Source organism: Ambystoma mexicanum, chromosome 4p (assembly GCF_040938575.1).
Source record: "Ambystoma mexicanum isolate Mex_15411 chromosome 4p, UKY_AmexF1_1, whole genome shotgun sequence".
Taxonomy (NCBI): Eukaryota; Metazoa; Chordata; class Amphibia; order Caudata; family Ambystomatidae; genus Ambystoma; species Ambystoma mexicanum.
In genome coordinates, this window is record NC_090927.1 from 212,577,070 (window position 1) to 212,591,319 (window position 14,250).

Below are 14,250 nucleotides of genomic sequence, written 5' to 3' on the forward strand. Positions count from 1 at the left end.
TTTACTTTCATGTTTTTATTTCAGCTCGCCTTTCGATAGGAGGCGTTCGTAGTTGTGCCTGAAGTAAAACCACCAGAGGTTTTGTCTGTGAGAAAGTGACAGTAGTTAATGAAACTCAGCACCCAAGGGCATAAGGCAGTTGTAGGTTATTTTTTTTTCAATCAGCACCAATCCCCGTAAATGCTCTACACTTGGTGTGTAAGGTAAAAAAGGTCAAGCGGAGACTACGTCTCTCCACCCTGGATCATAGCATGGAAGGTTGAAATACTGTTTCTAAGTGTGTATAAAAACAAAAGAAAAACCTTTTCTTTTTGTTTTTAACTTACAAAACATAGATATCTTTGTATACATATAGCAACCAGAAAGAAAGCTTATCGATTGGAAGCCTTTGTGGTCCTTTCGCTGTGTTTCTTCTTTCTTTCCGTTTCATGAGCTGTGTTTGCCGTAAACAAAAATATGTTCCCCCTTCTGTTTGCTGTGAAGGCTTTAGAGCGAAGACTCGTACTGTAGCAACTCATACAAGAGTGGTCCATCTCTATACCTAATGCCGACGGCTGTGGGGGTGACATACTGAAGAATGTTGATAGTCCTTCTCAACCTTCTGTCTACAAAGTGGGCATCCCATGCGGGGTACCTCTTCCTAGGCATGTCAATTTTAATGAGAGGACCTTCTGGGTAATAGGGACGCCCGTATGGCGTGGGTGGCACCATTGGTCTCACCTGGAAAACTGGCAGGCAAGTGTCCGCTGTGAGATCATCTGGTTGCTCCGTGAACCCCCTGGTCGGTGTAACCGGGCCGCCCCGATACCCTGGGGTTTGCGGTGCCATGGGCTCTATGTCAGGGGGCAGAGGGATTCCCCAGAGCAGCTCGGCACAACAGGAACTGGCGAAAATCTTTGCCCGTGGGCCCATTGGATGCAGCACTCCATAGTAGAGGAACATGAATGCCACCCCAGCAGCAAAGCTAAAAAAAACACAACACAGTGCTGGCACAGCATAGGAGTCAGTAGTGTCGGGATCTCTGTAGAAATACCAAAGGAACGTCAAGGTAGCGTTCTCGGTCAAGATTACAGCATAGTAAGCAAACATTCTGTATCGGGTCCGCCCTTCCTTGACGTTAAACCAGCAGAAAATATACACAATCCCTACCACCATGTTGAAGAGAATTTCCTCCCACTTGGACATGCAGAAGTCTGTTCCACCATGAATGATCCAGAAGGCCATGGCACACCAGTGGACCACTACAAAGATCCCAAAGTACAACTGGAAGATGGAAGCAAAGAGGGCAAAGGAGATTACTCGGGAAGAGATGGTGAAGAGTCGCCAGAAGATGTGGATGAGCGCCCCTCTGTAGCTCATGCTCTTCTTGTCGTCCCTTGAGTCCCTCAGGAGCTTGTGATAGGAAGCTAGCACCCAAGCCAGGGACATCAGGGAGGCCACAGACGAGACACCTGTGCAGGAGACAGTCAAACAATAGGCAGATATTGGTTACATCATGGCTGCACTGACCAAGAAATGGAGTAGCTTATGTCTGTCAAAAGAATGCAGAAAGATGGAAAAATTAAGAATGACATCTGAAAATGTAACAAATACTCAAGTGCTTTCTTAAATAGGGTTAAATAATTAAATGGAATAGAACCTGGAATCATAAGAGGCTAATAATTGGCAATCATTAGACCACCTGTTGACATAATGAGCATCACTACCTACTGTATTATAATGACACATGCTTCTGAGAACATTAAGTACATAAAATGTGCATGTAGCTAATTGCCTAAGACTCTCCCTGTTGACTGTCAGCTCGTTTCTGTGAGTTATACAAAGAGCATCTCTCCCCTCTCACCCTTCTCTATGGACAATGGAAACATTCCAATATTGCATATATGCAACCCTTTTTTAGAAAGAGGAAGTTGGAAATACATGTTTGCAAACACACAATTTTAAATAGGTAATTAGGATGGAAACAATTTGAATCCTCCTATAAAAAAAGGTTTTAAAGGAAATGGGCCTTGTTGCAAGTTCAGTGGTACAGGAAGAAAGTGGTAGTAAAATGGTGGTAATGGAAGTAGTGCAACTTTACCGCCACTTTCTGGGACTGCCGAACTCGGAATTTGGAGTTGAAGTGGAGGAAATGCTCCATTTCACCTTCAAAAATCAGCAGATCTACTGTAGCGGAATGACCTCTCATGGTAAATCTGCAGAGCCCTGACAGAGTCCTCTGGACTCCATAATAATGATTAACTCTGCCGTTACCTGGCAGTAATTCCACCCGGCTGAGTGCAACAATTCCATTAAACCAGCTGTAGAATCACCATCACCCGCTTAATGATGCCCAGTCTTCTCTTTAATGTGACACTTAGGCTTTATCTTCAGAAATTAGAAGAACACTGGCACACTCCTCACAGATCCCGATACAGCCATCCATCAATCCGAAAAGGATACTCAGTTGTACATGAGAGTAAAGCACCTCTCAGCAGTCATTTTCTTAACTACCCAGGTATCATCCAGTCCTGGATGTAGACTGCCTACCACAAACTATACCCATCCAAGACTGTAGTTGTCCTCATCTGCCCCCCGCTAAACAACATCAACCACAAAAGACTTTACAAAGATACAACTTCTTTGAAAAAACACTCTACATTCCAAAATGGCGTTACAAAATTACATTTATTATTTTTTATTATATCACAAATGTAAAGATACAACAATAATTCATAACATAGATAAAGTGCCAGTGCTCTCAATTCAAAGGGCAAGTGCTCATTACAACACTACTTATCATCGGTATTGGTTATACTTAAACAATTTAATACACATCACAAATAGACAAATTCATAAATATAAAAACGACCCTCAATCACACCAAACACTCCTCATCCCACTTACTAAAACCACTTCATAAATCCAACACAATAATAATTTTGTGCACGAAATAACAATGTTGTCAATTGTATCTTTACTCATACAGTACAGGGTATCTCAGTGTATTTAAACTCCACACCCATTGGAGTAACACCATCCCAACATGTTACGTTCCCAGGTGTGTAACCAAAGATGGCGAGCTTCTTCCAGGGTCATGTGTAGGGGACACATTACACTATACCATCATTAAAGCACAAATTACTTCTGCCACCCAATGCGTCTTACATCAGTGTTGTTAGAATGAACAAAACATCCCTGCAATGGTACTATGTACATTAGCGACACAATTAGATTCTTTCTTCAACCAATCCTATTGGTCCTGTTTGTCACGAGTCAAGCAATGCATGCAAATCAGTTCGATTCAGTTCCCTCGTCAATTACTGTGTTGAACCAATCGAATTTGTCATGTTAAGTGAATACCCATAAAAAGAGAAAGGGAAAACCGAGTGTTACTAATTATGTAACATTTAGTAGTCCCTGACCTCTCAAACAAAGACCCTTATAAAATAAAGGTGTACTTACATGGCTTCACTGCCAACGTGTTCATATAAATGGAACATATATGTCTGGTCACTGGGGAAACAAAAAAACCCTGTGACCAAGTCAATCAGATCAGCCTTCTCTTACAGGTACGCTACAATTACACAGTCTAGATCACAGGTCCCTAAAACCTTATGTCATCTTATCTAAAGCTTACAAAGAGCATGGCAATTTACTAAAATTAGTTTCTGAGTGAGGCTAAGTGGGGGCATTTCCCCGCAGGGAGTTCCGACTTCCTCATCGTGGCAGTGCTGCCATCATCCTTTCAGTTACCGTCCCACACGACGAACATTAACCCCTAGAGCAGCTCATGCTAACTAGAATCACCCCAGCGTTCCAAGCGTGTATAAATGTGTATGCATAGCTCTGACGCTACTGCTACGCTACTCTACCGTTCCACCAAATAAACATTTCTCCTTTTCAGTGGGAGCAGGCCAACAACATGCCCAACAATGGCTCAATGATATGCGCCTAGAAGGATTTTATCTGCAACTCACAAGCTTAGAATAATGCTTTCCAAAATCACACCCTTTATCCCTCTGCAGGACTTCTGTACTGTAGTGCAGGCCCTTATGGTCTCGCACATTAAGTAAGGAGGGAAATGCCCTGCTGAGAGGGCTCCCAACCATTCACTTGTTTCCACTAAAAGCAGTCCACCACGCGGCAGCATGTTGTATTATGGGTGTCCACAAATTTGACCATATCACCCCTGTCCTATGCGAACTACGTTGGCTTTGTTTCCTGACCAGGATACTCTTCAAGATTGCATATGGCCAACTACTACCAAAACACCTTAGCCAAGGCCAACGATGAAAGCAGAACCCTCTTCAAAGCCATCAAGCACTGCATCAACCCTCTGCCTGACCCACATGTACCACACTCCATCGAAAGAAATCCAACGCCATCAACTATTTCTTCATCATCAAGATCAGCATGATACACCAACACATTTCTATTTCTATGTATTTATAGAGCGCCAAAGCCCTCGGGCATCCAGGCGCTGCACAGAAAACAAAACAATCAGAACAAACAAATGACAATAGCAGATGGGCAGGACTCTATCTAGGCAAACAACCTGGTCTTCAGGAGCTTCCTGAAAGTGAAATGGTTTCTCTCCTTCCTTAATGACTCAGGGAGCTCATTCCAGTCCTGTGCCACTCGAATAGGAAAGGAACCACCGTTCCCCCAGACTCTTTTAAACCGGTTAATCTTAAGGGTGCAGGCCTCTCTTGAGTGCAAGCTCCTACTCGGTTTGTATATCTCCAATTTCTCCTTTGGATATTGCAGAGCAGTCCCAAAGAGGCATTTGTGCCCCAACATCAACATCTTGAAGAGAACGCTGGCTGCCGCAGGAAGCCAATGGAGCTCTCTGCGGGACATAATTACGGAGTCTCTATGTGCAATATTGAAGATTATACGCACTGATTCATTTTGGAGATTCTACAGTTTGTAAATACATTCCTTACTGGCTCCCCCGAACGTGGAGTTGCAATAATCGAGGCGCTGTAGAATAATGTCTCGCACCAACTTCTTGCGGTTTTCCCTCATGATCATAGGACAGATCTGTCTCAAGACTCACATGAGCATCTGCATTAAGCGAGGCCTCTATAAAAGTGACAAGTGTTTTAACCTGACCGGCCACCGCAACAAGGCCTCCATCAATGTGAAAACCTCAGTAATCCTGTCCCAACTTCTCTCGGGGATGCTTAGACCCGTATAGCATGAGCTCTGTTTTACTGGCATTTAAACATTGCCAGTTAACAGACATCCAGTTTTTAATAAGCATGTAGATTTCATTTAATTTCCTGTGGTCATCAGCATAAACTCCACTGAGCTCCATGGAGAGCTGAAAGTCATCTGCGTAATTATTGAAAAACACGCCCAATCTCTCTATTTACTCACATAAAGACTGAATGTAAATATTGAAAAGGGAAGAGGACAAACATGCCCCCTGCGGGACACCACAAACGATAGATTAAGCATCAGATGAAGCATCTCCCCAATGAATCCTGGACTTTCGCCCACCAAGAAATGATTCCATCCATATCACTGCTTCTCTAGAGAAGCCCCCAATATCAGCCAAACTATCCATCAGATTTTTGTGGTCCAGGAGGTCGAAAGCTGCTGCTAAATCAAGCAAAATCCCCAGCCCCGATCCACTCCTTTCTAAGGCTGATAGTATATGGGTTTGGAGATCGAGGAGGGCACTTTCTGTCCCATGGGCACACAGCAAAATAGACTGTTTCCTATGAAGGAGACCCGACACTTCCATATGCGATTGAATTTGCATATTGGCCAACTTGTCAATAATTTTAAGAAGAAAAGGGGTATTATTATCAGCCTCAAATTGGAAGGGCCCTTAGGATCTAACCTTTGCTTCTTTAAAAGAGGTATAACCACAACATCTTTGATAGTTATGGATATCTGGCAATGGATAAAATAGGCATTAATAAACCTTCTAAGGAATGGGGTAAAAATACCATGGTGTTCAAGAATAACCTTTCGACAGTAGCAAATCTCTGGAACAGCTGGTGGGATGCATGTCCCTTAAGATATCCTCAACCTCTATATCCGTAATAACGGAGAAGTGAAACTGAGGGGAAGGCTCAACGGTTCCCTGATCCTTTATTCCCAACTGGGATGGGAGGCCTATCCCTTTGTGTTCCTTTCCTTCCGTGATGTTAATGGTATTTAAATCCTTACGTTTATCCAGATCTTTCCGTATTTTAGCTTGAGCTAATGCAATTTTATCTGCAAAAGCCTTTTGAACCCTGATACAATCATCTTTGTCCGGATTGATATTTTGATTCTGGGCACTAGGTTTTTCCCAATTTCCGAACAATATGAAGAGCACTTTAGTTTCATTACCAGCTTTATTAATTTGCTCATTGTAATGGTTTTGTTTGGCTTCTAATATCTTAAATTTATATTCTTTCTCCCTAAGTTTCCATTCCTCTTTATTCTTTTGGTTTTTATCCTTAAGCCAATCGTGTTCTGACTGCCTTTTCTTTTGTTTAAGCCAGTGTGAACCACTTCTGATGGTTAGGAAGTTCTCTCACACTCCTGACTTTAATTGGGGCGATCCTATCCAGTAATAATTTAAGATACATATTATAAATCTCTGCTAAAAAAGATCAGGAGAGTCTGAGTCAGTAGTATGCAACATCAAATTGCTCATGCACCCAGCCAAATCAGCTGGTTTGATAGTTCAGTAATTTCTCCCCAGAGCTTTGCGAGGTATCTCATGTTTATAATACAGAGGTTCTGGGAGCTGTATCAGGCTGGTAAGAAAGAAGTGGTCAGACCACACACACTGGGTAGTAATTACATCCGTTAATGTTATATTCTCACTAGCCAGCCAATCTAGAGTATTACCCTTTATATGTTTAGGATCGAAATTATGTACTAATATATTCATAACAAGTAACAGTAAATCTAAATCGAGGGCTATCTTGTTTCTCGAATCTCCTTTCCATAGGTTTAAATCACCCAAAGGATTGTGGCACTATTTTTTTCTGCATGGAACATAACAAGTGGGTAATATTTTCATTAAACATAGGCATCTCCCCCAGAGGCCTATAGAGTAGTACAAAGTTTACACGATTATTACGACTGAAAATAATTTTAGTGTGCAGTATCTCACATCCTTCACAATCCACTTTTGCCTCATACATACCTAGAGTTTCTTAACAAATAATGGCTACACCCCCCTTTGGCCTACGACTCGATTTCTCCCGAAGAAGACGTAACCTGGCGGGGCCACTTGCTCTATAACAGGGCCATGTGACTCTCTAAGCCAGGTTTCCGTAAGGCACATTATATCAACCTTGTTGTCTGTGATATAGTCATACACATGAATATTGTGTTTAACCATGGACCTAGTATTAGGAAGAGCTAATTTGAGGAATCCTGACTTGCCATTATCCTGTTTTAAACAGGATTCATTAGTCCCATGTGAGTTTTTTTGTTGGCAAGGCACAATATCCTCAGTGTTTCGAAAGTCACCCTAATTTCCTAATTCACACACAGAGACTGTATTAGACGCAGTCAGACATAAGTCAACACTCTGGCCAGAAGTAAAGCCTGGCATAGTGTTAATCAGTTGCAGTCCATTGTAATATTAGGTTGTTTTGGCACACATGCTATAGTTGCTCAACATATAAACCTACCTTAGTAGCCACACGTTTCCTAGCGTTGACCACCTTTCCAGCCACACCAACCCCGTTAAGACAGGACACGTAGACTAACTGCAAAAGTAAAACATGTCCTAACGTGGATTAGCAAAGACTAGCTGATCCCTTACGTGCCAGCGATGATGTGCCTGATAATTGCCTAAATGCACGTGGGAACTACAAAACTACAGGGAGTTGTAGTTTCAGGCACAAATGATCGTAGAGGAGAAACAGGTGCGTAATTGGCCTAGCACAGCACCTGAGGTACACAAGGGAAGTGTAAAACAATATATTTCTTATTCAAATGCACTATAAGGAACACATGAGTAATCTATATTTCAAATATCAGAGATTTAAAACACGCTAAAAATTGAGTGATTATAAACCTTAAAACTAGCGTTCACACAAGAAGTAAAATTTGCAAGTGAAAGAAAAGTGGCTTAGATGCAGCAGATAGAATTCCTACAACTCATGCAATTTAATGCTACTGAAAATGCAAAGTAGTGCGAACGTTCTTACAAGCAGGGATTAAATACCAGCGTAGACTAGCTGGTTCCTGACTAGCTGGTCCCTTGATAATTGCCTAAATGCGCTCGGAAACTACAAAACTACAGGAAGTTGTAGTGTCAGGTACAAATGATCGTAGAGGAGAAACGGGTGTGTAATTGGCCTAGCACAGCACCTGACGTACACAAAGGTAGTGTAAACAATTTATTTCTTATTCAAATGCGCTATAAAGAACACAAGAGTAATCTATATTCAAAATATCAGAGATTTAAAACACACAAAAAATTGAGTGATTCTAAAGCTTAAAACTAGCGTTCACACAAGAAGTAAAATGGCCAAATGAAAGAAAAGTGGCCTAGATGCAGCAGATACAATTCCTACAACTCATGCAATTTAATGCTACTGAAAATACAAAGTAGTGCAAGCGTTCTTACAAACAGGGATTACATACATAGATACCAATGCTACAACTGACAGCACACTAGATAACCCATTTCGCAAAACCACAACTACCTGGACAACTTTCAAGACGATCACTATGGAAGACCTCACTGCCACCGTAGCATGACTCAAGGCCACATCATACACGGACGACATCCCACCATACTCAATACCCTTCCTACTGAAGCACCCCTCTCTCAAAGCACCTTTCCCTCAACCCTCAAGACTGGACAAATCCTCCCGCTTCTCAAAGAACCAACACTGAACCTGGACGACCTCAGCACACATCGAAGCCAACAACCTCCTTCAGTCCTACCAATCTGGCTTCAGACCCAGATGCAGCAATGAAACGGCTACCATCAAGGTGATTGACAGAATTGACTGTCAAGACATTACACACAACACATGGGAAAAGACAATGGGCTATCTGGCCCTAAGGACTAACACCCTAGCCCTAGCGGGGTGCCTGTCCCTAGATGGCGGATGGTGCAAAGCCTATCTAAGAGGGATAGAGCAAGGAGTGACTGTCCCTCATTCTAATCAATTGTGTGGGAAAAGTTCATAACCATCTTATTTACACAAGAGCAGCAACGTCCAGCATTGGATCACCATAGGAGTTTCAACAACAAGTTGTGTTATTAGATCTTGTAGAGAATAGCTGCAAAGCTAGTATGTGGTTAGTGGTGCAGTGGGAATTTCAACAGTATATTTATTCACCCTAAGGCATTGATTTGGCCATATGTAGGTGGTTTACGTCTGGAAAAATATACAATATTAAAAGCTAATACCCATGTATATGGGACAACCTTAAAAGGCTCACAACATGTGAGTGACTTTCACTAGAATGTACCCCCCATGAGTTTGGGGAATATCTCATTGGTCATGGAATGTTCTGCCCATGGACCCTACAGCCACCTTGCAGGCGCTCATTTCTCCGATCATTGAAGAAGCTGAGGCAGAAGGCTATATAAGCACAAATGAAGCATCCTTCCTCAGACCCCCCGCACCCCAAGACACCTGCGATGTATGCACTTCCAAAAATCCACAAAGGCCTGATTCCCACCTCTGGCCGACCGATTGTCTCCAGTATAAATTCCATCATAGAGCCATTGTCACAGTACGTGGATTACTTCATCAAAATAGAAATTCCCAAGATGCAGTCTTTCATTAAAGACTCCACTGCAATGTTGATTCTACTCAATTCTTTGACATTCAACCCAAACCTTGATTGGCTGGTGACCATCAACGTAGAGTCGCTGTACACCAAAATCCCCCAACAAGAGACTCTGGCTATGCTATGCCTCTTGTTAGACTCTGGCATTTACCTCCATGGTGTACCATCTTCCTTCATGTCCACCCTGACCGAAATCGCATTAACAAAAAATTTTTTCCTGTTTAATAATGATTTCTAGCAGCAAGTTTCCAGCACAGCGCAGTCTGGCCAATGTATATGTGGATTTTTTGAACGCAGACACATATACCCCCACAGAAATCCTTTTCATGCGCATGTGCTTATTTGGCGTCACTACATTGATGATATTTTTGTCATCTTTAGAGGGATGAAGGATGAATTGGTTGCCTTTCATTTGTGGCTGACCCAGCAGAACCCCCATCTGCATTTCACCATGGAAATGGACAAAGAAGAAACACATTTCCTTGATTTAGCCATTTCCACATCTAATGGGGGACTTGTTTCAAAGGTCTATAGGAAGACTACTGACAGGAATTCTCTCCTGTGCTATTCTAGCTATCACCCCCAGGCACTTAAAGACAACCTGCCCTTCAGGCAGTTTCTTAGGTATCGCAGACTATGTAGCAAGACAACAGACTACACTGCTCATGCCAAAGCACTCAAAGTGCAGCGTACCCAGCGTGGTTATCCCTCAAGGATTGTTAACCAAACATGCAAAAGAGCTAGGACTATTCCCTGCACATGCACTCTTGAACAACATGGAAAAAGGAACGACGACCCAGGCCTCACAGCCGTATTCAGCTAATCTCCTCTCTTTAACAAGATCAAAAAAGAAATCAAGAAGCTGTGGCCTATCCTGAGCACAGGCAAAGTGGCGATACCGTCCCCCCAGTTCACCCTCAAAAGGAGACGCAATATCAGAGACTCATTGGTCAACACTGTACCTCTAGGTGATGCAATCCCTCATTCCATCCAGTCCACCCTATGGAATACCAACCCTTCCACTGGCCACTCCCCTTGTGGCCAATGCTCAATGTGCGTTCAGACTGTACGCAGTACCATTCTGGACATTTGCTGGCACACTCTGTGGGCTCAGAAACATTTCACAAACTGTAACATTAAAGGTGTGATATACATGATCACTTGCCCTTGTAATTTAAGATACATAGTGATGACAGTGCTGGAAGTCAAAAAACGCATGATAGAACATCGTTCATGCATTAGAACAGGCAAAATCACAGCACCACTCATCCCACACTTCCTGGCCGAGGGCCACACTGCTGACAACTTCAGATGGACTATCCCCGAGGAAATCAAGCCACCAATACGTGGAGGCAATTTTCACAACATACTGTTCAGACAAGAACAGATGTGGATTTTCCGTTTAAACATTCGCCAAGCCAGTCTTAATGAAGCCATACAGTGGCAAGAGCTGGCTGTGCTTGCACGTTTGGCGAGTAGCACATGCACTACAAGACCACCTTGAGCAATCACACCCATACTTGCCCCTTGTGCAGTGATTTATACATGGTTTACCCCCGCTCATCAAGCATCAACAGTTGTTTGCTCCCCTGGAGATGCCCCTGAGGTGGTGCTGACCGCAAATATAAATCTGTTGCACTGACCAGCCCCTGCGACTTGGCACGCACATGCATCTTTGTGCCCAGGCGAATATACACGTGCTTTATTTATCCACAAACAGCTGTGCCGGCCACAACAGAGCCTTTACAGAATTGATCATACCCCAAAATATGTCCCGCGCCCACATACAGTATCCTATGAGTCACAAGCAGTTGTGCCTCTTCACAACATTCACATAGTGCCGAGGTGGCAGACCCACTCCCCAATGGTCCTTCTGCACACAGACTGGTGTCTGCAGAAGCCAATGGGTGAGTGCCTTTCCGTGGCCACTCCCACACCCCGCCTCCTATGACATATGCGGAAGAGCCGCACGTATTCAATGCGCCCGCTGGGTGCATTGTTCTCATTTCCCTCCGGCAGTCATACCAGAAGGCATCTCCTTGCACTGTTCAAGGTATGAGACCTTCTGCACAGGGACATCCTCACGCTTTTGGCAGTTTCAGCAGCAGTTCCTTACAGGTGGGTAATCGATCGAACTCGCTTGTGTTTTATTGCAGCATTTCATCCCTGCTGCTTCCAGTCCAGATCCACAACATCCCTGCTGACTGCCCCCAGCTACAGGTGGGCACACTCAACTATGGTGTTTTTGAACCCGGAGGTTCATCACAGGGTGATCTTGGGCCGCAATGTTTTTGTTAGCACACCCAGTGTTCACTCCCGAGCACTAGCAATCCTCCCTTCTGCCCCCCCCCCACGTTCTGCACTCCCCACCACCCACGAGTTCCTGTATACACGCTATGCCACGCAGCAAGTGGCCATGCATATTAATATGCCCCTGCATCTTTTGATTAAATTCCCATTTCATATAGACCATGTGCATTATTCAGCTAGTTTACAGCTACCTTTGATCTAGCGTTAGGTTCACTGAGGCCTAGTCTTCTTTGTTGTTTGTGTCTCCTTACAGGGGACAGAGCAGCCCGCCCATGCAGCCTCATTACGAGACATGCTGGAACACATAGAGACTACATTACTAAATCATCCGTCCTGAAGAAGATGGTCTAACTAGATTGCACCATCGAAACTGGTCGACCCTTCTGGTTGTGGTTATTCCATGACCAATGAGTTATTCCCAAAACTCATGGGGGGTTCGTTCTAGCGAAATTCACTCACATGTTGTGAGCCTTTTAAGGTTGTCCCATATACATGGGTATTAGCTTTTAATATTGTATATTTTTCCAGACGTAAACCACAAATCGATGCCTTAGGGTGAATAAATATACTGCTGAATTTCCCATGGCACCACTAACCACATGCTAGCTTTGCAGCTATTCTCTGCAAGATCTAATAACACAACTTGTTGTTGAAACTCCTTTGGTGGTCCTATGCTGGACGTTGCTGCTTTTTTGTAAATACAATGGATATGAGCTTTTCCCACACGATTGATTAAAATGAGGGACAGTCTCTCCTTGCTCTATCCCTCTTAGATAGGCGTTGCACCATCCGCCATCTAGGGACAGGTACCCACGCTAGGGCTGGGGTGTTCTTCCTTAGGGCCAGATAGCCCATTGTCTTTTCCCATGTATTGTGTGTAATGTCTTGACAGTCAATTGTTATGACCTTGGTACTCTTTTTCCACCAGAACTAAGGACATGTGCAGAACTGAACTCCTCCAGTGAAGGAAGGAATAAAACAGAAGACAGGTTTTCTTTCACTATGCCCCAAGACTCTGAAACCTCCTCCTTCCCAACATCACACTTGCCCCCTCGCTTCTACAGTTCAGGAAGGAGCTCAACGCCCTCTTTTTCAAGGAATGGCGCCTCCCTAATAACTAGGTCCAACCCACCCTAACTGATACTGGGTGATCTGATCCCCACTGTTTCCTCCCCTGGTTGCTTGTAGATCTTTTGCTGACAAATTAGACAACCTCACCCACCCGTTACTAGCTCCCCACTCCCTTGTTTCTCTGCTTCCCACACCACGTTCTTACCCCTATGATTGTAACGTGCTCTGTTGCTTCTCGAAGCAAGGCCCTCACTCAATTCACACCCTAATAATAATAATGTATCATCTACAAAGCAGTCAAGAGCAGCACACCCGGGTACCTGGCGGCTAAGCTCCACATATGAGGTGGCACACACTCCTCATGCAGCAAACAACCGACTCGATTCACAACTCTTTCGCTAAGAGAGGATGCACAAACCTTCTCTTGTCATGCACTCACCCTCTGGAACTCAATCCAGGAATTGGCAGTGGTAGAAGGGTACCAGAAATAGTAGTGGAACTGTGATCCCTGTGGGGGACAGGGTAGGCAGGAGGGGACAAATACAACACATTTTTCAAGGGTTACAGCCATGCTGGTTGACAGCCAATTCATTTGAAACAGATTGCACTTTACCTGTAACTGATATCGGGTGGTAAAGTGAAGAAGTGTGCTTCACAGTTCCGGAATGGTGAAAATGGTTGTAAAAAGTAGTGGAACTGTTAACAGTAAAACATAAAAGTAGTGAAACACTGCTCCTGAGCGCTCCCGCTCACTTTGATCACCGTGTATCGGCCTGGAATGCCACCACAATTCTCAAAATTCTCAAATCTCTGAAACCGTGGCTTTTTCAATAACACCTGCTGGAGAACTAATCCTAATGGACACAGACCAATGCACAGAGAGCAGCAGCTCACAGTACTGTGCTACTGTTGAAAGATGCCAACCCAAATGCTGGCTACTCACACTCAGTACAGCACTCCACTGCTCTCAAGCTGGGGAGCGCTTTAAACAACTATGGCTTAGATTTCTTCCAGAGCTGCACTGTCTCTCTATTATCCAGCCCCTGGTTCCTCCAGCACCCGTCCTCCACCTGGTACGGGGTCTCCTCATCCACAGCAGACCACACAGAAGAT

The 14,250-nt window shown here is 43.9% G+C and overlaps 1 protein-coding gene across 1 annotated transcript in view; it reads right to left on the reverse strand.

Moving 5' to 3' along the window:
- Nucleotides 1–334: 334 nt before the first annotated feature.
- The window catches only part of LOC138452571 (XK-related protein 6), a 37,818-nt gene continuing 23,902 nt past the window's right edge, over nucleotides 335–14,250 (reverse strand). The window contains exon 2 of the mRNA XM_069605000.1: nucleotides 335–1,451. Coding sequence (XP_069461101.1) covers nucleotides 487–1,451 — 965 coding nt within the window. The 3' untranslated portion in view covers nucleotides 335–486. The remainder of the gene's footprint in view (nucleotides 1,452–14,250) is intronic.